This window comes from Centroberyx affinis, unplaced genomic scaffold, assembly GCF_046629955.1.
Source record: "Centroberyx affinis isolate AG114_WGS23_722 - 3 ecotype Tasmania unplaced genomic scaffold, CSIRO-AGI_Caff_v1 ptg003368l_1, whole genome shotgun sequence".
Classification (NCBI taxonomy): Eukaryota; Metazoa; Chordata; class Actinopteri; order Beryciformes; family Berycidae; genus Centroberyx; species Centroberyx affinis.
The window spans coordinates 37,501-62,602 of record NW_027281359.1 but is presented as its reverse complement, the minus strand read 5'-3'; the positions used below and the strand labels follow the sequence as shown (position 1 = coordinate 62,602).

Below are 25,102 nucleotides of genomic sequence, written 5' to 3'. Positions count from 1 at the left end.
TTCCAGACTCTGCAAAACAAGAGGTTGGATGTGCCATTGTGTCTGCGCAGAATAGCTGATCCTCCAGAACACTGAAAGTCAGCGAGGTAGATTTGACAACATCTTTGAGGACTGTGTGAAGGCCGTGGAATTGCCAAGCGCATCAAGAGGGAGAATAAATGACGCCACTCGCTACAAAGAGCTGCACAGCACTGTGATCGACAGCATTCTGTCTCAAATAACCGACGGATTCCAGGATCATAAGAGACACCGCAACTATTTACGCAGTTCAAACGGTCCTTCCCGAAGCTGCACCGAGTTTAGATGAAAGTTAATGAGCGGACTTTGATCTGTCTAAACTGAGAACTGAACTGAGAGTGAGGTTCAGGCATGTCAGACTTTCAGAAGGCCCAGTTCAAGGCCCCATGGTCCAAACTGCAATCAGGCCATATTTGTCGTATTGTTGGAAATGTTAATGTGGTCATGAGACGCAGCCATTGGGAGGTAATTGGGAGGTAGCGGTAGTTTTCACAATACCTGATATTGTACGAAAAAGCATCAAAAGGTAACAAAAGGGACTGAAAAGCTTCAAGATGTTGTATTCTTGCAATGGGATGTTAGTTGTTCTGCTACCTTGAGATTATTCAATTGAGTTCAGTCTATACATGATGAAATGTACAAAGAAATGTATTGAAAAAAGTATCATTCTACAGTCAATATTGAATTTGAGGTATCAGGACTGTGTTTTGGCAACAGGACTTTACACACACACATGCACACACTCCCACACACAAGCAAACAAACACAGAATCCCTCCAATATGTGCCTGAGCTAGGCATTTTATCCGCAGCCCTACTTTAGTGGAGCCACTTTCTGATCAACAGCACAAAGTTTTTCTTTTCTCCAACTTAAGTCCCTTTGCCTGGCAACACCTCCTCTTTGGCTCATTGTCATTCCATGTACTCATAACAGTCTGCTATTGTATCTGCCACAGCGGACTGAGCGCTCTGTCCATTTAGCGGCAGCAAAACAATAGTAAAGCCAAAGTGAGTCTCCACAGCTTAAAGTGATTAGATGAGTTTCTCTCTAATCCCCACCTTGAGCAGGTAGGAGAACGCTCCCAGGGCTACCAATCGATTTGATCCACACACAAAAAAAAACCCCTTTCAGCAATCACCTCATCAAAACAATTCGGGCAACCCGAGCTCATTTGATCCCCCCCCCCCCTCCGTTTTTTTCCGCACAAAATCGCAATTACGTCCAGCGTATTAACGAACCTGCCAAATGACGGGACCATTAAGAGAACTGAGACAAACAGATCGATCGGACATACAATAGACAGGTGGAAGAACGAGGAAAAAAAAATCTTTACACGAGGCAACGGGCAAAAGGAATGAGTAAAAAGAAGAGAAAACAATGAGCGACCACACATAACAAACAAGCCATGTTTTGTCCAGGCAACTGTGACGGGTGTATTCTAAATGGGCCATTAAAGCACAAACAAGCCGAGCGCTCATCGATTGTCGGCCCTCAGGGACTGAAGTCACCTGAAAGCCCTTGTGGCCCGGAGAGGCGGAGCGGCCCGCCTGACGCCCCCGGGGGATTTGTTAAAAGAAAAACAAGAGAAAATCCTGATCGATAATTAGCGATTGTCGTACGGGACTCTGTTCACGTACAACACATAGGCAAACCGCTTACAATGTAATGACTATTAGGTGTTTCTGGTGTGTGTGTGTGTGTGTGTGTGTGTGTGTGTGTGTGCTGGGTCACGCAGTGCTTTGTGAAAGAGATTTGACGAGGGCCTACAAAAGAACACGAAGCTCGACTAAAACAGTCAAACAGGCATCAACAACAGATCCTCTTTCTCTCATTAGTGCTCAGTCTCCACTTTTCAACACGCTTGCTTATTAGTTTCTACGCTTAGATCTCAAAGGAGAACGTTAGGTTTTTTTTCTTTAGTTTGCTTCTTTATTAAAAAGTGCAAAAACCTGGCTTACACCCAAATGGTGTATAAATTTGGTTTCAAATTTTAACAGGGAACAAGTGAATTTCATTGCATAAAAAAATATGACTTAATGTGTAAGTTTTTTAAACTCCTTCTAATTTTTGTATTACATTAGGTGACAATAAGGTGGCATCCAAGAATTGTTTAGAGACTTTGGCTTCAAATTATCAGAGAGAACAATTTTATGCTTGTATATTTTTGTCACTTACTTTATAGATAGATAGATAGATAGATAGATAGATAGATAGATAGATAGATAGATAGATAGATAGAGAGATAGATGTGTATGTAGATCAAACAAATAAATAAATAATCCCTTTTTTTATATAGGTGCGTCTCACTGAGATCTCTTTTCAAGGCTTCAAGAACGTCCCACTTGGAAAGCCTTGGATTAATCCTTCCAGTCTCTCAGGGAAGAGGAAAGCCCTCGGTTATGAAAAAAGAAAGAAAAGGCCAATCTGATATCACTATGTGAATATTCTTCCACTACTAGTACCATGAAGCTTTACCACACCATGAGTAAGAGCAGATTAAACCAAAACGCCTGCCCTTGACTCGTAACTGTGAATTTTTGGATGCGTTATGAGATGTGATTACTGAGATTAAAACGCAGTATTGCAAGGGGCTTAACGTTTTTTGAAGGACATTTCCCGAACTACGTGGTTGAAATGAGATGATAATGCAGCGGGATTTGTCTCACAAGGATCTTAGATGGAGCGCTGACATCCGGCTTCCTCCTGCATTAAGGTTTCAAACAAATACGGATGTGCGACTACAGTCTCATCACGCCGAACACGGTGTTCTGAGGGACGAGTCCGTCCTCAGGAGAGATTCCTTCAGTTAACATTCATTCATCTTTTAGATCGCGAAAAGGCAATAAGGAATGTGTGTTAAAGTGAGGGGAGAGCGGCGTGGTACATACACTCCTGTCTGAGATCAAACACAGACAGAACGCATCTCTCTCCTTTTCTCTCTCACTCTCTTTCTCTCTCTATCTCTCTCTCCCCGCCCTCTCTCTCTCTCTCTCTCCCTCCCTCCCTCCCTCTCTCAACCCTCTCTCTCTCTCTCTTTCTCTCTCTCACTCTCTTCTCTCTCTGTCTCTCTCTCCCCCGCCCTCTCTCTCTCTCTCTCACTCCCTCTCTCAACTCTCTCTCTCTTTCTATCTCTTTCTCTCTCTCTATCTCTCTCTCCTCACCCTCTCTCTCTCTCTCCCTCCCTCTCTCAACCCTCTTTCTCTCTCTCTCTCTCTCTTTCTCTCTCTTTCTCTCTCTCTATCTCTCTCTCCCCTGCCCTCTCTCTCTCTCTCCCTCCTTCCCGCTCTCAACCCTCTTTCTCTTTCTCTCTCTCTTTCTTTCTCTCTCTCTGTTTCTATCTCTTTCTCTCTCTCTATCTCTCTCCCCCACCCTCTCTCTCTCTCCCTCTCTCTCTAAACCCTCTTTTTCTCTCTCTCACTCTCTTTCTCTCTCTCTCCCTCTCTCAACCCTCTTTCTCTCTCTTTCTCTCTCACTCTCTTTCTCTCTCTCTATCTCTCTCCCCCACCCTCTCTCCCTCCCTCTCTCACTCTCTTTCTCTCTCTCTATCTCTCTCCCCTGCCCTCTCTCTCTCCCTCCCTCCCTCAACCCTCTATCACTCTCTCTCTCTTTTTCTCTCTCACTCTCTTTCTCTCTCTCTATCTCTCTCTCACTCTCTTTCTCTCTCTCTATCTCTCTCCCCCGCCCTCTCTCTCTCTCTCCTCCCTCTCTCAACCCTCTTTCTCTCTCTCTCTCTCAACCCTCTTTCTCTCTCTCCCAACCCTCTCTCTTTCTCTACCTCTTTCTCTCTCTCCCAACCCTCTCTCTCTCTCTCTCTCTCTCTCACACACACACACACACAGACACATACAGAGATAATTCTAACATGAATATTCCTTTGTAGTGGGAGGAGAAGTGGGCAAGACAAACACATACACTCAGACACACACACGCACACACACACACCCGACAAACACACACACACACACACACAGATGGAGGTACACGCACCAAAAGTTCTTGAATGGTGTGTTGACTTCAAAGCCCCTGCGGTCCACATCTTTGATATTGGCAGCAGTCAGTTCCACCTCAGCAATGGCCAGGCCGGCTTTATAGTCCTATCAAAACACAAATAGAGACACGGGGACAATGAATCTTATGTAATTAATTATGCAGTCGTTACAGTACAGCCGTTTAAATCACCCAAGGTATTTTGCATTTTGCACATACCAAGCCTCAATTAGTGTGAAGAAATGACTAAGGACTTCCCAAGGCAATTCAGCGTTCATCCTCACAGTGAGAGGATGTTGCCCAACTCAAACTCGATCTAAATATTGCGCTTTCACATCTATTTAGCTGCATCTGCAGCACCGGAGAGGCTGTACTGAAAGAGAAGGGATTAAGTCAATAAAAGGTTACAGAATTAGACGTGGGAAGAAAGTAATGGAACGAGAGCGAGGTGATTAGTGGATGGGTCCATGATGAAACTCCCAGGGGGCCAAGGGGCATTTACATCAAACAGCATTATGGGGAAAGGATGTGATCTTTCAGAGAGGCTGTTAGACCACCAGTTTCATCATTACCACAGTGACCAAGTCAAAGGTCACAGGCAAACCATGACCTGCTGCACTCTGCTGCACCTAATGAAGCAGATTCTTGAGCAGATTTATTCAGGTTAAGATCTTTCATCTTGCTGTTTGTTCTCCAATCAATTCCAAATTTGGTTTCTTTAGTCATATGCACTTGACTGAAATGTCTCCTACAATGCACTTTGCAATAAAGCCAACCTTTATGTTGAATCCTTATTTTTTTTGATACTCTGTAGGTTTCCTACCACTTACTATACTTGTATCAATTAAGAGCTACACAGCTAAAAAGATTAGACATCAGCTAAAGGTGTGGGGAGTTTCATTTTACTCCGTCTTCAATCAATTTCTCATTTTCTGCGAGGGCATCAGAAATGGCATCAAACCCTTATCAGTGTCAATACACACAACAAATATAAGTGCTCAAAGTAAATTTGGCAACTATTCAAAATACTCCTACAGTTCCTGAAAAAAAGTGTGTGTCCCTGAAGGGAACGCAAGTCAAATAGGGGCCCTGCGACTGTTAGGGTCCCTAACTAGACACCATCTGCAGCCCCGTTCGGCCAGGTAAGAGACCCCCCCTAACAAGGCGGGATCCACAGGTCGCCTCATTAAAGCCACCCCTCGCTTCTTGGACAGCGCTGGAATGTCATTCGGTTTAATGAAAACTAACGAACACCATATGGGGGAAGACGCGTGCTCACTGCAGGGGCATTAAAAGTCTCTGCTGCCCTATTTGCCGCGGACCATTGTGTGTTCAGCGAGCGGCATTGGATATGGAGTTAGACGTGCGAGAGAGGCCCGCTGAAAATAGTTTCTGACAGACCAATAACACACCGAATAGTCATCGGCTTTTCTCCTTTTCACCAGTGATGCAGAAACCGAGTCTGCGTGTGTGTGTGTGTGAGAGAGAAAGACAGAGAGAAAGAGACAGAGGGAGACAGAAAGAGACGAGAAAGAGAATATGTGTGGAATTGTGTGAAGGCGTGTGCCTGCGTGTGTGTGTGTGTGTGTGTGTGTGCGTGCAACAGTAAAGCTCTGTTAAAGGCAAAGGTGCATCTAGGGAATCTAAGCCAGCCCAAGCTTTCAGCCTCTGTGTTTTCTGAGGCCCATTTCAGAGATAGGGGTTAGATGCAGAGGCACCGTTTTCATAAGCTCCACTGTAACTCAGCATAACACCGCGCCCCTCCCTTCTCCACTTCACCCGCAACACTCACAGCAGTTTAGCAGACCGTTTTCTCTAGCCTCGAGCTCTGAACTGAGAGACAGAAAACAGACGAAAAGACAGAAAAGCATACACCTACACCCACGCACATATAGGCACAACACCAAAATAGAGCTAAAACCACCATTAAGCCTACCGCGGCCTGCAAACATCACAATACTACATAACACGCACTGTACTCCATCGCCGAGATGCAGAGACAAAGGCGGAGAGCGGGAGTCAATGATAGAGAGAGAAAGACCGAGCAAAAACACAAAGAAGGAGAGAGAGAAAGGGAGCGAGAGAGAGACGAGGATGAGATGAGAGTGGGGTCAGCTGAGCAGTTTGACAGAGACGAGTGTGTGTGTAGATGGAGGGAGAACAAAACAGGATCTCAGCCAATACACCACAATTACAAAATGCTGCTTTAAGCGAGCAGCACTAAATGCTGCCATGCTCTGCCAGCTATAAAGCATGTCTGTCTCTGTGAGAACTGTTCTTCACCAGCAAAACAATTTACCCTAATTACACCAAACAAAGAGAGGGAAATGAATTGACACCATCTTTGTTGATTAGGCGCTTTTTGGGAATAGATGGCCCAGCCATGCCAAGGACTGTGTGTGTGTGGGGGGGGAAAGTGCGACCACATTTCCTGCAGATTTCTTCAACTAATTAGGTGCAAACTTGCCCATTCCAGCCAAATTTTATAGATTGGGATACAAGGAGGAAAGTCACAAAAAAAATTTGCATGATGCAGGATGTTCACCCTCATCTTTCAATATTGTGCGGGATGGTTCAATTGGGGCTAATGTTGTCAAAATCTTCATTTGGCCATCATTAGCCCCAATTACACTACTTCACACAAATTTAGAGGACTGTAGCGAAAAACCAAAGCGTAATTATTCCCCCTTCTCATAGTTCTGCACGATGATCTTGAAAAGTCTGCTGAGACAGAAAGAGCGAGTGGGAGAGAGAGAGAAACGGGGAGAGGCCAGTAGAGAAAACTCAGATCCTATGAAGCGTTATGAGTAATTAAGACACTCCCAGCTTCGGGAAGAGGACAGGAAGACATGAGAGATAGACAGAGAATGGCAAGATAAAGAAAAGCAAGGGGGCAAGAGAGCGTGAGTGAGACAAGTGAATTCACTCTAATAGCCAGGTCCTAATTGAGCTAAAAGTTTTGATGTGAGGACTTGGAAGCTATGGAAACTTGCCACTCTATCCTATCAATTACAACGGTGTATAGTCATTGCTATTTCAAGTTCAGTATGTTCTGAGGTTCGAAGACGCATGACGCGATAACGAGAGAGTGGGGGGGGTGAGGGGTGAAGGAGTTTAAACCAACCTCATTGAAAGCTCATTCTCACCAACCATTCGGTTCAACTGAGCATCTCAAGGTAAACACACCTCTGCAATCTAAACACAGCAGGACATGCGGTTTACATGCTATGCTGAATCACTTTGAAAATTACAGCACTTCATGCCGCCTTAAGCATGTAATTTGTATGGGAGAGGAAGGTGTGTGTGCAGGCATGTACTCATGTCCTGTCTGCAAGTATGTGTGTGTGTGTGTGTGCGTTTGCATGCGTGCTCCTGCCTGTCCGAACACCATGTGCGCGCGCGCGCGCGTGTGTGTGTGTGTGTGTGCCGAGAGGAGGGCAAACCGGTCGCCTATACCTAACGACCCTCATCCCTCTCAGGCAGCCAATTAGAGCGCTGGGTGTTAGCGGCCGTCCAGCCCTCGCCACTCGTTACCTCACCAATATGTGCCGCGGCCTCCTGCCCCCTCCAATTAATTCACCAGGATGGAGAGAAGGAGGGATGGAGGGATAGAGGCACGGAGGAAGAGGAAGCAGAGGCATTAGAGGTAAAAATAACTCGGCCAATTACAACAGCCGAGGGGCAGGTGGCGATAATGCTACTTATAGGGGGAGAGGGGAGAAGGCCCTCAGGCGTGTGTGTGTGTGTGTGTGCATATGTGTGTGTGTGTTGTATGCACTCGCCTGTATGCACTATAATCACTCTCTGGTTAGCACAGGCTATATACGGTCCAAATAACATGCTAGCAACTCAAACAGAGAAAAGACAGACATGTTATCAGCTCAAACAAAGAGAAGACAGACATGTTATCAACCCAAACCGAGAAAACAAACCGTTCTAACAACTACTTCTCTTCCTTTACCCTCACACCTAAAATGAATGGCCTTAACCTGGTAAGTGCTGTGCAGAGGTCCACTCTGAATATTCCAGTCATGCATCCAATTATAATTTCTTTCAAAGCATTCCAACCTCTTATTGTATGAGTCAGCCACTCCACAGTGCTGAGCTGCTCTAAAAGAAGTCAGACAATGTCTATAGAGGCAGACCTACTTCTACCTCCAATTCCATGTCCACTCAACCACTTAAAGATACTCTAAAAGCATGCTGGGTAAGATTGTCTCGCAGAGGGGCGGGGGCGCTTAAGAGAGCAAACACTCAATGGAGACAAAAGACTTTTGATTATTTTAACCATCAAGCAGAGAGACAGAGAGGCTGCAGAGAGCAGGGAGGTATGGGCTATGGTATCAAGGATAAAAAAGAGGAGGTGAAGAGGAATAGCACAAAAATAGAGAAAGAAGAGAAAGAATTGAGCTGGATATGTGGAGACACAAGAATAGACACAAACAGGCATCAGACATGGGATGGCTACACTTGAAGTAAACTTGAATAAAAAGCAAGCATGCTTTCAAAGTTGAAATATTTTAAACAGCAAACAAAAAATATACTCTGAAAGCAGTTCTGAAAGCCAGGCAGTAATGAAAATCCAAAGCACGAGTTTTTGAGATATATATATATTTATAAATCAAATGAAATATTTCACTTGTAGTCAACACATAGCGTAGCTGAAAAAGGTGATTTAAATTTGCTAAGACAACATCTTTTAGCCTTGTCAGGTATACTAAGAGAAACAGGAGCATAAAGAGGGGGGAGGCACAGCGGAGGCAGACGGAGAACGCGCTCTTGTGTCACAAATTCAACACAAGTGCCTCGCTGTCTTGGGATGCTGTTAATTGTTACGAAGGAGAGTGTAAGAAGAGCAAATGAGTAACGGATCTAATTAAAGTACAGATTAATTAAATCCTCTCTCTCCCCCGTATTGTACACTTAGAATACCTTTCCACCAGAGAAGGTTCTGGCTGTAGCCGTTGTCAGGTAGGGATTAAAGCAGGAGAAAAATATCCTGCAAGTGTATTTCTTCAACCAATCATGATCCAAGATGCTGTTCAAAACTGGGTGTTATCTTGTATGTAGGCTACTCGGATGGAATGATCAAGTTGCGGATGTAGCGAAGGGATGAGGGGAAAAAAACAATTAGAGTTGAACCTCTACTAGCTCCAGAGGGAACTACAAATCACGGTTGTCCTTAATATCCATGGAGTCAAACTTCTCAAACCAAACTAACCTTTAATGGGCCAAATAATGTCCTACAAATGACAAATGACTATAAATGATGTCTGTTAAATTATTTGTATTTCTGCTAATATATTTTGGGTAGATGTTTCTCGGATATGCATCAGAAACGGAGAATTCTGCATGGCATTTCATCTGTAAAGCCTGGGAAAAATGGCAACATACTTTGTTGATGATACCTGAATTTGTTTATATATATTTTATATATATAGTATGTACTAGGGATGGGACGATCTGCTTATCTCACGATACGATTCAATACGCGATTTGGGGTTCACGATTCGACAACCATGATACGATGTAATAGTTAACTGACAACAAAGTCTGACTTGTTGTTTATTGTTTATTGCTGAGACACAAATCTTGCTAGAATGTAAACAACATTTTAAAAATGTCATCACAAAGTGCAAATGATATAATATCTACGGAGAGCTTGTGAAACTGTGATGGGCAAGCCGTCTCATTTGTGATTACTACAGCAGAATAAAATGGAGCTGATATCACGATTCACTTTTCTGCCCCACGATACGTATTGTCACATTTTTGTATTGCGATATATTGAATTTTGCTATGTAAGTGTTGTAAGCATGACACTGAAACAATATCCATCAATCAATCAATCAATCAATCAATCAAGGTAATGTCTATCGGAACCAGAGAAGACTGACGTATGAGATGAGAGACAGGAAAGTTACTCTGGTTGTTGCGCGCTGCCTGTATGTAAGGAAATCATTCTTGGGACAAGCATGTGTGATGTGTGATGTGTGTGTGGAGGGGTGGGGGTGGGGGGGTGGGGGGGTGGGGGGGGGGGGGGGTTGGGGAGATAAATGCCCCAAGCGACACACTTTGTTTGTGCGTGCGCGTTGCTTCTGACTTTCTTTACCTTGGTGTTCAAATGACCTTAAACACAGTTCCATCACAGGGCTTACGGTCTGTGAGAAAAGGGGAGGGGCTGTTGGGGGGAAAGGGGAGGGGGAGGGGGAGGGGGGAGGGGGGGGTGATGTTTCCAATAGCTCGTTCATCATGTTAGATTAAATACTCCACTCCACTGAACTTGAACGGGGCAACAGTCTACCTCCCTCTCTCTGCTCTTGCTCTCCATCACTCTCTCTTTTTCCTACAAACCCACCGACGCTCGTTTCTCACTCATGCGACCTCTGCATTGAAGCGCTCCCTCCATCTCTCTCACTTCATCTTTCTTTCTACCTCTATCTCCGTCTTTTCTCTCTCTCTCTCCATTTCTCTCTCTCTCTTTCTCTCCCTCTCTGTCTTGTCTCTGTCTGTCTTTCGTTCGCCGCCTCTCTTCCTCGCTGGAAAAAAAAACGCACCGCTGCGGCTGCTGCATTTATGCCGGGGATTTAGCATGTAAGCTGAAATAATACAATTAATTTGTTCTCTCTCTGATTCTCCCTTTCTCTCCGTTTCTCCCGCTCGCTCAGATCAAGGAAGTGGAAATGTGCTGACATGGAGCGAAACCCAAAAGAGAATTCTAACAAAGATGTTTGTTCACGCTAATGAAGAAAATAATGAAAGGCAAACAACAAAACTACAAGAGAGGGCGAAACGAAATGAGAGCAAAGGAGGGATGAGCATGAGCCGAATGCGTGTAGCATTATTAAATATGCGCACAAATATGTGTGAGGCACTTTACGAAACAGTATCACAAGTATGAGATATCTTCCCATCTCAGATAGGATAGTATCTTCTCGCCGGGACAGGAGTAGGCAGAGAACAGATTGTATCTACGTGAGCGGGGGACTATCGGGGGCTTAATTGGACCGACATCAAAAAAGAAAGACTCGAGAGAAACTATGCGTAAGAGAAAGCTATCTCTCCCTTATTCAGCAGCTAACAGGAGATATCAGCTCGCTTATCAAAAAGAGAAGAGGGTAACACTTTATTTTACAATAGCCTTACTCCAGTGAATTAACCAGTGAATGAACCTATGGGGAAAGTATTCTAAGTACCCAGTAATACTCTGTAAGTACTTAAAGGATTGCATTGACTAGCTTAACATACTGTATGCTGAAGCGTTAGCATGCACATGGGACAAAGAGATGATTTTGATGCCAATCCTCCCATCAGTTGTTGGGTAAAATGACCAATGGGCCAAAAAGTTAGTGTAGTCCTTTAATGAAAATCTCCCTTACAGTAGAAGGCGGTATACCAGTAGAAATGATACTCTGATAGAAAACTGTGGGTTTAAGTTTAAGCCCATACCGTTTCTACTGAATGTGCCAAAATGCTGGAGGCAAACAATCTTTGCATTTTTATGTTCTATAGACTTGAGGTCAAACTGTTTGTCAGCTGTAAATTTGCTGAAAACATGCGAGCGGGGCTGCTTCACCAGCAGCACCCATGTGCGTTTATAGCAAGCAGAAGCGCCGAGGTTGTGGGAGGTGAACCTCCTAATCTCCGACTAAACGAAAGCCAACAGAACAAAGATGAACAAAAGACTGTCTAACAAAACAGGGCTTCCTCCAGCGTGCGGACATGGTTTGGTTGTAAAAAGTCAGACACTGAGCGGGAAACTATCATCTGCAAACTCTGTCGCACGACCAGCAGCCGATTTTACCACCTGAAGACAAAATGTGTGCGTGAATACTAGTAATATTTAACTTATATATTATATAAACAAGTATGCCGTGATAACCACAGTTACCATCTATCAAAATATGGACCTGGACCTGACTATTAATATGATATAAAATTCAGGCCATATCACTCACCACTACTCCCTAATACATTAAACATCGAGTGACAACACTATTTAAGTAAGCACCACTTCAGTACAATATATTTGTACACTTTACATTGTGGTGTCTCAGCCTTGTAAGTGGTTTATGAATTCAGAAGATTTTCCTTTCACAGAGTATCATTTTGTACCTTGAATACCTTTTCATATGTTAATACACAGGTTAACAGACTGCAGTAAGGCGATTGTACGAAAAGTGTTTTCTCTCAAGGAGAGAGAAAGAGAAAGATTGTGTGTGCAATGCAGAAAATTCAATCTTAAGGAGACAGAAAGCAAACAGGGCAAACCTTGGCCCACTACAAGCCAGCATGCAGCAAAAAGGAGGTGAAAAAAATTATTTAGTTTGTTTTGATTACTAATGATCCATCATACCCCCATCATGCAGAATATACCATTCTGCCCTCAGGCCAACATTACCAACCTCTATGAATAAAAACAAAAGATTTGCTATTTCACTACAAGAGGAATTCTTGATTTCTCCTATATTGCAAGAGATGTGCCAGATGTCTGTGTCAACATGAGCTGAACGTTGAAGTGTAAGAATCCATAAAAAGAGCTTAAAGGAATAGTTCACCCCTAAATGTAAATTCAGTCATTCAGGCTCCATTAACTTCAATAGTATGGGAGAAGGCTAACTCGCTGTGTGTTTTTGGTCCTGCAAACTTCAATGGGAGTTTCAGTTGACACAGGGGTGAATAGGTAATGACTGAATTTTCATTTTGGGGTGAACTATTCCTTTAATTCCCCAGCAAAAATATTGACCTTTTGAAAAACGTTGACACCTGCTCTTGCAAAATGAATGCTGGCATGAAATTAAAACACATTATGGGTCACTAGCTACTGTATAAATCATCCAAAGTCCACTGCTTGCAAAATAGTTCTGTTTTCGTGGAGAGAATGTGATTTTTAAAACACTGATGGATGACTTGCAGGTAGCAACATTTTTACCAAGCAGATAAATAGAGTTTTAAAGCATTCATATTCAATATGGCCAGTATTACTGAAATATATTTCCTCCATATCTGTATCAACCACGCAATATCTCTCCAGCAATTTCACACACACATATACTTTTTTTTCATTCGCGAACAAACATCTCCGTCTCTGTCATATCTGCTTCAAATGAGTTGTGATTATTATCCCCCCCCCCCTCTCAAACAGGAAGCAGTCATCCTGTAGAGAGGAAGTCCCGGCGGTGTTGGAAGTACCTGTTCTGTTTTGCAGAGCCTGACTTTACTCCCCGCCAGGGACACCAGCACTCTGCCTTTGTAGCCACGCAGCTCCAGCAAGCCTCGCTTGTTTGTGGAGGAGGGGAGGGGGGAGCTGTCGGAGGGCTTCTGGGAGCCGCGGGCGGGGGGGCGCGTGGCCGTCTGAAGAGTTTCCATCCACTCCTGGCGCTCCCCTGTGAACGTGTGCATGTGTGTTTGAGAGAGAGAGAGAGAGAGAGAGAGAGAAAAGAGAGAGAGATGTGGATACAAGTATGTGAGTGTGTGTGTGTGAGAGAGAGAGAGAGAGAGAGAGAGAGAGAGAGAGTGAGTGAGTGAGAGGGAGAGAGATGAAGAAAAACAGCCAGAAAAAGAGAAAGAGACAAAAGAGAGATCAGGGCATCTTAAAGTCTTTTAATCATACATACTGTTAATTCATCATTTTTTTTTTTTTTTTTATCCCTTCCGTAAGTTACACTGGCTCAACGGCTGCCGCACTACCGCCGCATAATGATACAGTAAATCCCAGTATAAAGAAAAGTAATTGAAACACAGGATGAGTCACAATTGGGGAAAATTAACACAGCCCCTGGAAAATAGAATAAAACAGTATCCTGCAATGCTGAAAAGTGCAAAGTCTAGAGCTGGAGATAAACGCCTCTCTGACACTTGTGAGCCTGGAGCAGGGTGCAGCAGGAGTAATTTGAGTCAGACAAGAATTAATTCATTTAGCTTGTAGTGAGAAGCAGCTACAGTTCTGTGAATCTGCTAATTTGTCTCAACCTGCGACCGACACAACGCCACAGTCACTGAAAGGTGTTCACAGGTAATAGGGATGGGACAATATATCGGAATTCAATATATTGCAATGCAAAAAAAAGTGACAATACTGTATCGTGGGGCAGAAAAATGAATCGTGATATTAGCTCCATTTTATTATACTGTATTAATCACAAATGAGACGGCTTGACCATCACAATTTCACCACCTCTCCACTGAAATTCTATTATTTGCTTTGTAATGAAACTTTTCAATTGTTGTTTACATTCTAGTGAGCCAATGCCGTTCCTAGAAACATTTGTGGCTCAGAAATAAACAGAATTATTCACTCTGTTGTCACTGAGCTTTTATTTATTACATCGTATCACGGTTGTATCGAATCGTGAACCCCATATCGCGTATCGAATCGTACTGTGAGATAAGAATATCGTCCCATCCCTAGTTGTGAAGAAAGTAGCATTTGAACCTGATATTGGTGCTACAACCACGTGGTTAGAGTCACTGTCCTGTAACTGAAAGGTCACAAGTTCGATCCCTGCAGCAGCTGTGTGTCCCGTCAAAGTGTCCTTGTGCAAGATCAACCGGTAACTCATTGTAAGTCGCTCTGGATAAGAGCATCAGCTAAATGCCGGAAATGTAGTGCAATGCATCATGTTCCAAGCAGCTTTTACATTCAAAAGACGTTCACTCAACAGGCCCCTCAGACATCTTCCTCTACAACTTTTCAAACGGACATAAAAGAAGACATGAAGCCGGCGCTGTAAAGCCCATTCCCCTACCACCCAAGACACTGTGCTATCAAAGTGAGCAAAGTGGAAACACAAGAGACACCAAAGGATTGTAAACACACAAGCACAGATGCAGAGGCAGAGATGCACACACACACACACACACACACACACACACACACACACACACACACACACACACAGAGCGCAGGACCATAGCAGCACCTACTGTAGCAATTGTTCAATACAAGAAAGAAAGGGAAAGACAGAGAGTGAGACACAGAATAACAAAGAGAGAATTCAAAAGTTTCTGTAAACTGATATGAAAACTAAACTCTCAGTTGGGGCGGACCTGCGCAGTTGAGATGAGGCCACGAAAATATCTCCTTTTCCCCGTTTTTCCTGACAAAGCACAGAGCAATCAAGTTGTTGAAAAGTAAACGTACTTCAATTCAAAACCTGCGTGGCCATACCCGCATCATCACAAAAAAAAACCACTCAAACTGACAGGATGACAGACAGTTTTCTAAAATATACAAAGTGACAAAGTGAGCGCACACATGCACAGGCGGAGCCGTCAGAGCGGCGGTGAGACTGCGCGGTCAGACGGGGCCTCGCATCACACCCTCTGTTTCAAGAAATGTATTTTTGGATGCCCATGGATCTGAGAAAACAATAGGCCAGAGGATCGTTGTTCTCCAAACAATCTACAGTAGAGACGACATCTGAATTTCCCAATGGCCCTATCTTCTTACAATATTCAGTGTTCATTGTATAATTACATCTCACCTCAGAACACACAAGCAGGATAAACGGGATAACAAGTGGGGAAATCTTCACTTGGTGTGACCTCTTCTTCCTTCCCTGTTGTTATGTGCCAATTCTGTGCCTGAAGAGGAAAAACTGCTGCCACACAAATCATGTCACCACAATCGATTTGAACTACTTGCTATGTAGGCTAAGGAAACATGAGGAAATGTTTGCAGGAGTTTAACAAATAATACTGTTGAAGCATGTCGATTTATGAGGCTGAATAATATTTTGTGATACTCTATTGATCCCCCAAAGGAAGAATTTGTCTTTTCGCCTTCCCCCCCACCACAGGGAGGTAAAAGTGCAGGTTCAGCTACAGAACAGCAGCTGTGGAGCTGGTAGGGATTCAGTGTGTTGCTCAAAGACACTTCAGCATTAATAGTGAATTGCCTATAGGAGCAATATAGGGGGCACATGCCATATTTTGCAGACCACCTGTTCAGGATAACTGATAATGGGTTTCTGTTCTACTATTCTACTATCTTCACCTTCTCTTACAACATATGTACTAAAGAGCCAATCTTTTTCTAATTTAGATCCGACTTTGACAATAATACATGGATGGAACTATCGTAGAGTCACCATTGGCCCTGAATTGAATCACTACAAATACCAAAATGCTTCAAAACAGAAAAAATATCCAACTGCTCCAAATTCTCCACATTGCCCAACAAATCATTCATCAGCCTGTTTCAGCTGCTCTTAAATAGTAACTTAACTCCAAACCTAAATCTGTGTAAAGCCTGACATCTAATGGTAAAAAGCATGCTACTGAAATTGTCATCTGCTATTGGCTGACCTTTGGTGCCAGGTGCCAGTTACTCTTTAACGATTAGTTTTTAGGCTACCTGGGTAAATTCCAATGTGCAATGAGCAAATTGTGCATGCACCACATCAGAAATTGGCTTCACATGCTGGCAATGGCCCTCTCTACACACACACATGCACAAAATTAGAATCCAAACATAATGATGGGCCTGGTCATGCATGGTCATGTTTGTGACAAAAAAAACATTGCTCCCACTGTTAAACCAAATCTGCTTTTGTTATTTGCAACTACCCAAGATGTGGCTCGGTGGGAAAGCTTGCTGTGACTGCAAACACTTGTCCAGTACAGAATTAAAACGCACCGTTAGTTTTAACTTCAATATTCAAACTGCACTATTTGGGGATTTGAAATCAAACAGTGTCTGTGATGCCAGGGATTGTGGCGGTGGTTACAGAATTTCTCTGTGACCATCTCCTCTAACCATGGAAGGATCAAAAGAAACAAAGCCTGAGTAGGCAGTATTCACGCAGAGCCAGAAATGGGGATGAATAGTGTGCGTTCATGGCAAGTGGGAATGGGGAAGTTCCTTCCACGCAAGAAAAGTTTTGAAAAGCTGCGAAGTGCGCATGTCTTCCACCCCGGTTTGGATTCTCATGACAACCAAGCACTCTCCTCAAATCAGAAGCTTCCCAGTCCCAACAAAATATTTCACCCCCCTAAAATGAAAAACACTGTCCAGACTGTTGATAATTGTCACTGTGCATGTCTTTTACACCTGTTCTTTTTCCTCGAGATGAGACCCACTCCATTCCCCCCCCCTCCTAGCTTGACAGAGCCAACTGTGAGCTTCCATATTACACTCAGAATGAATCGAAGGTGTGTCCTCAACACTGAGCTCTCCATCTCCCACTGTGGAGTAATGTAATGTAGGTCCCAGCGAGACGTCAGTCACTCTGCAGTCTAGTCAGTGGCTGCTTCAAGAGTGCGAATGATCTTGAATGCAGGTGTCGCAGCTATGACATTGTCCTGACTTTACCTCCTGACCCTCCTTTAGCCTTTGTGAGCAAGTGTGTCTGGACACATGCCTCCGTTTGTGCTTGCGTGCGTAAATCTACCCACATCTCCACTTCTGACAAAAACTTCCTCCTCTCTGGGCGTCCTATCCCGACACACACCAGCCCCAGCCCTCAGCTCCCAATATCCTGGTCCAGGACTCAGCTCTCCTGGTCTGGCTAACCCCCCCCACCCCCCTTATTCTTATGAATTCACAAAGAGCAAGGTATCAATAATGGATGGGCCTACTCCATTATTGACCGCTCTTTACATCACTAGGCTTTACCGTTTCATTCCCTCCCTGCTTTCTGAGTTCCATTACCTGTCCTGCGCTCACTTATTTGCCTGTTCATTTATTCAGGGCCTTCCTCTTTTCCTCTCCTCTTCTCCCAAGCTGTCAATCTGAGCGAGGGAGGGAGGAGGTGGGAGGATTGAGAGAAACTTGAGAGAAACCGAGGAGACACTGCAAAAAAAAAACTTTAAAAAAAAAACAGCTCCTGGACAGAAGACAGAAGGTACACACGTGCATGTGCTTTTTTGGTTGGTGCACACATTTCCACATGTGAACCTCCAGCATGTTTGCCAAAATTATTTTTACCCACTGTGCCAACATCCCCTCACCTCTGCGTGCATATGCAGAGAATCTACAGTGACCCTCAGCAGTGAAATGCAACAGCCACATCTAGCTTCATCACTCCTGAAAGGATGTATAGCCTATTTGAAAGACTACTCCCCTCTACAGAGAGAGAGAGAGAGAGAGAGAGAGAGAGAGAGAGAGAGGCAGAAGGGCTTGGTAATCCTCATTGAGTGTGGATGAGATGAGAGCGGGGTCCGCTCAGCGCTCAACAGAGATCTTACAGGCCGCCCACGCAGTCTCCATCAACGGGAATAAAAAAAAAAAGAGAAAAAAAAGAAAACACAAAGCAAAGGGATTCTGGCCGTCTTCTTTGTTTTTCGCTCATTCTCCATCTTCTCACCCCAGTACATATAAACACACACACACACACACATTTGTTTCTCCCACCTCCTCAGATCACAGTCTTTGTATTTCCTTCAATCAAATATCTGCCTCTTTTCCCTCCCTTATTTTACAACTACAGTCAAAAAATGTGCAAAAATGTGACACAGATCAACGTGTTGCCGGCTTCTGTGCCGATTCTTGAGACATGTCAAAGCATGATACAGTATAACGCTAAATACCTTAACTAACTGAAATGTCTGCTTCTGGGTTCATATTTCAGCCATCTTTCTTTCTCTCTGGCCTGATCCTAACCTTCTCTCTCACCTCCTCCTCCGTCTCTGCATCTCTAACTCTTTTGCTGTCATTCTCAAACAAATCCAACATGCTTTACTGGTGGAAAAAGACAATTGCTGAAGCATCAGAATCCAAATAATCAACATCTTTTTTTTACACAACAAAATCCCATCCTCTCTCTTGTGGCGTGCCTGTCTGTCTGAGCAATCATCCTCTCCATACCTCTCCTTCCCTCTCTCCCTCTCTCTGTCTTGACCGTTTTTCATCACTCTCTACCTCGCCTCTTCCTGCCAAACTCTCCTTCCTTCTCCCTTTCTTCTCTTCCCTCGCTGCCACCGCTCTCCGCATCACTCCCTCCCTTCTTCTCCTCTGTAGCTCTCCCTCTCCTCTCTCTCTCTCCCTCTTTTCTTCTCTCCCTCTCTCCCTCCCTCTCTCTCTCTCTCTCTCCCTTCCTTCCTCCTTCCATCGCTCCTCTCTCAAGCTGACAGTACCTGAGGGAAGAGGCCACCTGCGGACCAAGTGGAGAATCAGCCGACAGCTGTGTGCACACTCTCTCCGGTGGCCTTCAATTATTCACTCACTTCTCCCTCCTCCTCTTCCCTCTCTCCGTCTTCACTCTGCCCTTTTCATCTCTCTCCTGTCTCTGCCTTTACCTCTCCGTTTCTTTTTTTTTTTTCTTCCACGCGGAGAGACTGCATGTCTGCCATTCTTGGGTTTTTGGGTTCTTGCTCTATCCGTTTCTGCTATTCCCTCGCTTCATCCCTCGCTTCCCTCATCGCTCCTACCCCCCCCCCCCCCCCCCCGTCTGTCCAACTCCTCCTCACGATGCCTTTTAACACTCCTCTGACCATCACTCCATCATTTCCTCTCTCTCTCTCACCCCTACTGCATCGGCCCAGCTCCCTAACTCCACTTCACTAACCTACTCCTTCTCTTTCCCTCTGTCTCCTCATGTTCCCCCTCTCTCTCTCTCTCGCTCTCTCTCTCTCTCTCTCCCTCCCTCTCTCTCTGCCATGTGTTTCCCCAAAGATTGATGACTCTCCGCCACTCGCCGAGCGGGCCTGTTTAAAGATGCATGAGGTGACGAGGCCAAGTTTTCTCCTTCTCTCTCTCTCCTCTCTCCCTCTCCATCTCCATCTCTCCTCCTAACCCTTTCTTCTGACGGCGGCGCCACCTCTGTGAGAGTCTTCCCATGGATCCCAGGCGGTCAGAGGCCGCCTCCAAATCAGACAGCCCTCTCCCCTCCCGGCTCTTGTCAGGATGGCTGAGCGTGACGTATGACGATCAGCTAGCAGACAATGTGATAAATGATGCCACCGAGGGCCCATGCCTCATAAATGGACAAAACCAAAAAACAGGCAGTCATTGATATGGTGATGCACTGTATCGACAAGGAGAGGGGACGGTATCGGATGTGTTCAATACGCAAGTTGTTGAACGGTGGTGACACACCACTGTATGGAAAAAAGCATCAACGCAAATGTGCAGTAAATGATTTCATTTTTAATTGATAATACATAATAATAATAGTTTAATGCTATTCTTCCACCCAGTAATATAGCTTACAGTAGCTTAACAAAGTGGTTGCCAACCAACCCATAACTACCGGTCTGAGAGGTTATTTTGGATTAGCATATTAATATTTAAATTAACTGTTAAGCAGCCGCAGGTGTGTTTATACATTATAATATTTTATAATTAATCTTTAAATTAATTGTTATACGACCACAGGTGTTTATCAGGTAATTACAACAGCTTTTAATCTAACTCAAGCACAGCTAGTAAGTAAAAGTGCAGCTGGCCAAAATCAGTCTGCATGTATTTGCTACTTTTGAACAGAAATCATTACTATTTGCACATATTCCAAAATTGTCTCCACAAAAATTAACTGATTCATCATTCTGGCGGAACTCTTGCAAGTATTATAGCAGGATATCAACCAAGCCAGTATCAAATATGGCAACCATTGACTTTTACTGAAAATGACTTTTATCTAAAATTTACTGAAAAATATCATGATACTCACTCCTCTTGTCTAAAAATACTTTTAGGAGGAGCTGTAAATGTGGAAAAAAATATCTCAAGTAGAAAGGTACAGACTTCAAAAACTACTCACAAAAGTAACATTACCCAAAAAAATCTACTCATGTATAGTTACTGAAGTAGTGTTAACAACAATTTACTTTTCACCTCTGGATATGAGAGGGCATTTAAACTAGCATGCTTAGAAAAGCAATGTGCTTTTCCAGCTATAAAGTACATATGAAGAACATGTTTGAATCAGGCCAGAGGCATCACATCATGGTTAATCAGCTTAAGGGTCACATGCTGACCGGCAACTTATGGGCTCTTTCCAGTTTTTTCCATAGTATTGACTGCGTAAAGACCACTTGAACTAGAACAAGTGTGATAAGCTCATGCTCAATACTTATGATTGGTAGGTCAAATATTGATGGTTCTATTCCTAGTGCACCATATGTCAATATGTCGATAACTTGTTTTAAGGTCTCCCTGATCAGGTCGCGAAAGACACCGGCCTGCAATTCCAGTGTGTTCTCAAACTAGAGCTGAACAATTAATCGAAAGAAAAACGAAATCGCAATATGAACTTCTGCGATTTCCAAATCACAGAGGTTTTATTGCTTAAGAGAGAGAGAGGCTTAATGTATTTTTAACCAAGGTGTTTCAGAGCTCCAGGTAATCTTTGGTCCATGAATCAAGTACAATATTGGTGAAAACCTTTCATCATACTCAAACTCAGTAAATCCTACACACTGACATTTCTTTTACAAAATCACTTTTCAAAGTTGTAAACGATGTATGAAAAAAAACAACTAACTAATATTCTGTCAAATAATCGCAATTAGGTTTTTTGTCGATATATTTCAGCCCCATCTCAAACATTCACATCGTACCACACAGCGACTCTAAAGGTTCTCAATGCCGTCCTCATTCAGCCACAGGAATCAAAGGAAAGGTAGTGGGCCAGTGTCCTGTGATGTCATCAGCAGCCGAAACCTGACCCCCAGCAAGGTGCCCTCGATGGGCGGATGGGCAGTTTGACCCGGCCCGCCTATTAGACTGCCATCAAAGCAGGCAGGAAGGCTAAGGAGTGGAAAACAGCTCTTTTCCCTCTCATTAAGGCCGACGCACACCGAGCTTACAGGTGAACACGATAGCGCCGACAGCTCCTACTCCATTTTGTTTGACAGAGAGATGGAGAGACGGGGGAGAAAAGGGGGAGCGGGAGCATTAAGAGAGAGCAACGGGAGCGAGGAGAGGCGGAGAGATACCTATATATGAAGCGAGAGAGACAGGAAAGGGAGAAGGAAGTGGGAGAGGAGATTATCGCAGATGCGTTGAGAGAGAGAGGTAAGAATGAGAGAGACAGGAGAGGGAAGGAGGGGAGAGAGGGAAAGGACAGAGAGACAGGGCAGAGCGAGAGAAAAAGAGAGCTGGACAGAGTGAAGGGAATGAGTAACGGGCAAACGACTGCGAAATGTAGAGGAGGGAGAGGAGAAGCAGAAAAGCGAGGGGTGCACTTGTTTTACCTTCTCTTTCCGCCCGGAATATGAAGGTCCGGAGGGCGGTGACAACCTCAAACTTGTTGTCCCCCAGTCCTCTCACCTGCCGGACAGCGGTGGCCAGGATCATTCCCTTGGAGTACATCTCCTGGAGAGAGATAGAGACCGATGAACAGACAGATAAGAGAGAGGGAGAGGCGGTGATTTACATTTACACAGAGGCACAAACACAAAAGATGTACTACAGAGGCAGACAAGCGCAAACACACACCAAATAGGTATGTACACGCACACAGCTTCACGCACGCTAATAGTGTTATTGAATTTTTGCTCATTTCTATTATCTGCATCTGCAGACCCACCCTCATTGTCGCTGGGTGCACTGTTTGCGTCAATACATGTGTAATTCAGAGTTGAATTACCTTCTGCTGCTCATAGGATCTCATTCAATTTGAAACGCCATCAAATATCCCACTGACAGACATCCTCATCGAACCAAAGCCATAACCCATCAATGCGGCGTCAAATTTATTTACAGAAATAGCTTCCCTGTTCCTTTCAAGCAATAACTTTGATAAATGGCACACAGTTCCTGGACAAGCAGCATCTGAATCAAAACCTTCTGCAGGAATAATAGAGTTTGTGTTGGAATTGATAATTGGAAACTCATACTTGATATTCGGGTATGAGCTGAATACTGTTTAGCAAGCCGGCACTCAGTAGCGTTGATGTGATCTTTGACTTAAACAGAAGATGATTGTGCCTCAAATTATAAACCAAATGCAACACGAAATGGTATAGGCATGATGTGAAACAGAGGTGCAACGAAGGAAACGGTCCAACCCTCACAGCACCGTCATCTGGGTGTTATGAGACTTCTAAAACAAATCTACACGCTGAAAACAAACTTCTCAAATATTTATAAAGAGACAGACACGCAGTGCTGGGGATTTGGGTAAAGCACAGGAAGGGTTCTTTGGGTAAAGTGGGATTTGGCTGTGCGTAGTATTTCATTACCCCCCCCGCTCCCCCGGCAGCGCTAGCAAGGCATCCAAATAAGAAGCAGGGTGCGCTGGAGGCTTTCGTGACCCTCTTTACACCGTCCCCCGACAATGGCGACGAAAGTATACTGGGTCATTGTCACAGTGGAAGAGAGAGAGAAAGGGCACGAAACGAGTAACCAAACCTCGATATTTTCATTTGCAAAGAAGCAAAGGGCGGAATGGAAACCGCACCGAATCAGTATTCAAACCCCGGTGCAGCGAGTGTAACAGAGAAGTGCCCTCAAAGCGCTCGGAAAAAGCTAAGAACATCTCATATTGTAATGTTCTTGCAGCAGAGTGAACTAGGGGACAGTACATTACGCTTCTGTAGCGGCGTGAAAATCGCTGGGTTTATAAAAAAAAAAAAAAAAAAAAAAGGGTCGTTGCAGACACTGCATTATTCATGTCGATAATGTCATTATCATTGCAAAGTACGCCGATATGAAAAAAAAAACAAAAAAAAAACAGACGTCTGTCCTTTTTTCTTTCTCTCTGTCGCTCTTCAACAGGCTTGACCTGAATTTTGATTCTCTGCAGGCCCCGGCGCAATATAATGGCTTGCGGTGATTGCGATGCACAGTACTGTACATCTGCTGTGGGGATGTGCAGCGAAGACAGACAGAGAGTGGGAAGTACGGGGCGGGGGAGGAAGGAAGGAAGGATGGATGGATGGCGGAGGAGAGGAAGTGGACTTCTGACTCCCTCTCACCATTCTTAATTAAGCCAGTGACCTTGCGATCCACAAAAGCCTATTTCTAGAGACCATACAGCCAAAAATACCAGCCAGCACAGTCAGTTAGGGAGAGAGTGGGGGGTGGGGGGGTGGGGGGGGAGCGTGAAATGAGGAAAAGAAAGAGAAATTAGGTTTGTGTGAAAGGCCAAGGAGAGGACTACACGGGAAAAAAGAAAATAGAGAGAAAATAAAGACCAAGGACAGATACAATGAAAAAAAAAAGATACAAACAGAGGAAAAGGCGACGGTGCAAATCCATAGTCAAGAAGAGGAAGAGACGCGGTAGGAGGAGGAATGGCTACTGGAAGGAGAGAAAAAAAAGAAGAGTGTAGGAAAGAGAGACATCAGGCAGAAATGAAGATGCCTAAGAGGGTCAGGGAGGGGTCCTTCCACTCATATTAAAGCAGGATGTTAACAATGGCAAGGAGTGGCTCAACCTAATTACCGACAGCCAGCCAGTGCATCTCTCTCCCCGGGAATTTCACACCAATCTCTCTCTCCCTCCCTCCCTCCCTCCCTCCCTCTCTCTCCCTCAGTCTCTGTCTCTTTCTCTCTCTCTCTAAATTTAGATAGAAGTTAAAGAAGGTGAGGAAAGGAGAAACAGTGTGTGTGTGTGTGTGAGAGAGAGAGAATTAGCTCTGTGGCTATGTGCTGATAATTATACCTAATATGGGTTAGCAGTAATTAATTGTTTTAATTCTAGTTTTTGGGTCATGAAGGAGAGAGATGCTTAATTGCGAGTTGTGCATCTGTAAATACTCTGATGGTCGGGTCAGCGCAGAGCCGCTGTTGACGAAAAGAAGTGGTCAAAGTTAACACAGCGGACACAGACACACAGACACACAAACACGCACGCTCACACACACACACACACACACACTGTTTATAGACTAATCTCACAGGACTGCCAAAGAAGCAATGAGGCCTAACTATCTCTCTCTCCAATAATGGACACACCTGATTCGCCTCCCTCTGCCAAGATCTCCCCTGCACTCATTTTCCTCACTCTGGCCTCCTCTCCTTTACCTCCCTCCCACTCTCGCTCTCTGCACAACTCCCTCACTCCCCCGCTCTCTCACTCTCGCCACTCCTATATCTCTACCTCTTATTTCACCCCCCGACATTTGTCAAGCTATGTCATTTCATGGTGTGGTGCAGTTTTGTGGAACTGCCCACCTTGTGTGGATAACTATGCCTCTATATTCTTTTC

At 44.3% G+C, this 25,102-nt stretch overlaps 1 protein-coding gene across 3 annotated transcripts in view; it reads right to left on the bottom strand.

Annotated features, from left to right (window-relative positions):
* arap2 (ArfGAP with RhoGAP domain, ankyrin repeat and PH domain 2) overlaps positions 1-25,102 on the bottom strand; it is a 109,393-nt gene that overhangs the window by 67,738 nt on the left and 16,553 nt on the right. For all 3 annotated transcript variants that reach the window (XM_071538910.1, XM_071538912.1, XM_071538911.1), the window contains exons 9-11: positions 22,144-22,264; positions 13,198-13,391; positions 4,006-4,112 (exon numbers count right to left, since the gene is read on the bottom strand). In XM_071538910.1, coding sequence (XP_071395011.1) covers positions 4,006-4,112; positions 13,198-13,391; positions 22,144-22,264 — 422 coding nt within the window. The remainder of the gene's footprint in view (positions 1-4,005; positions 4,113-13,197; positions 13,392-22,143; positions 22,265-25,102) is intronic.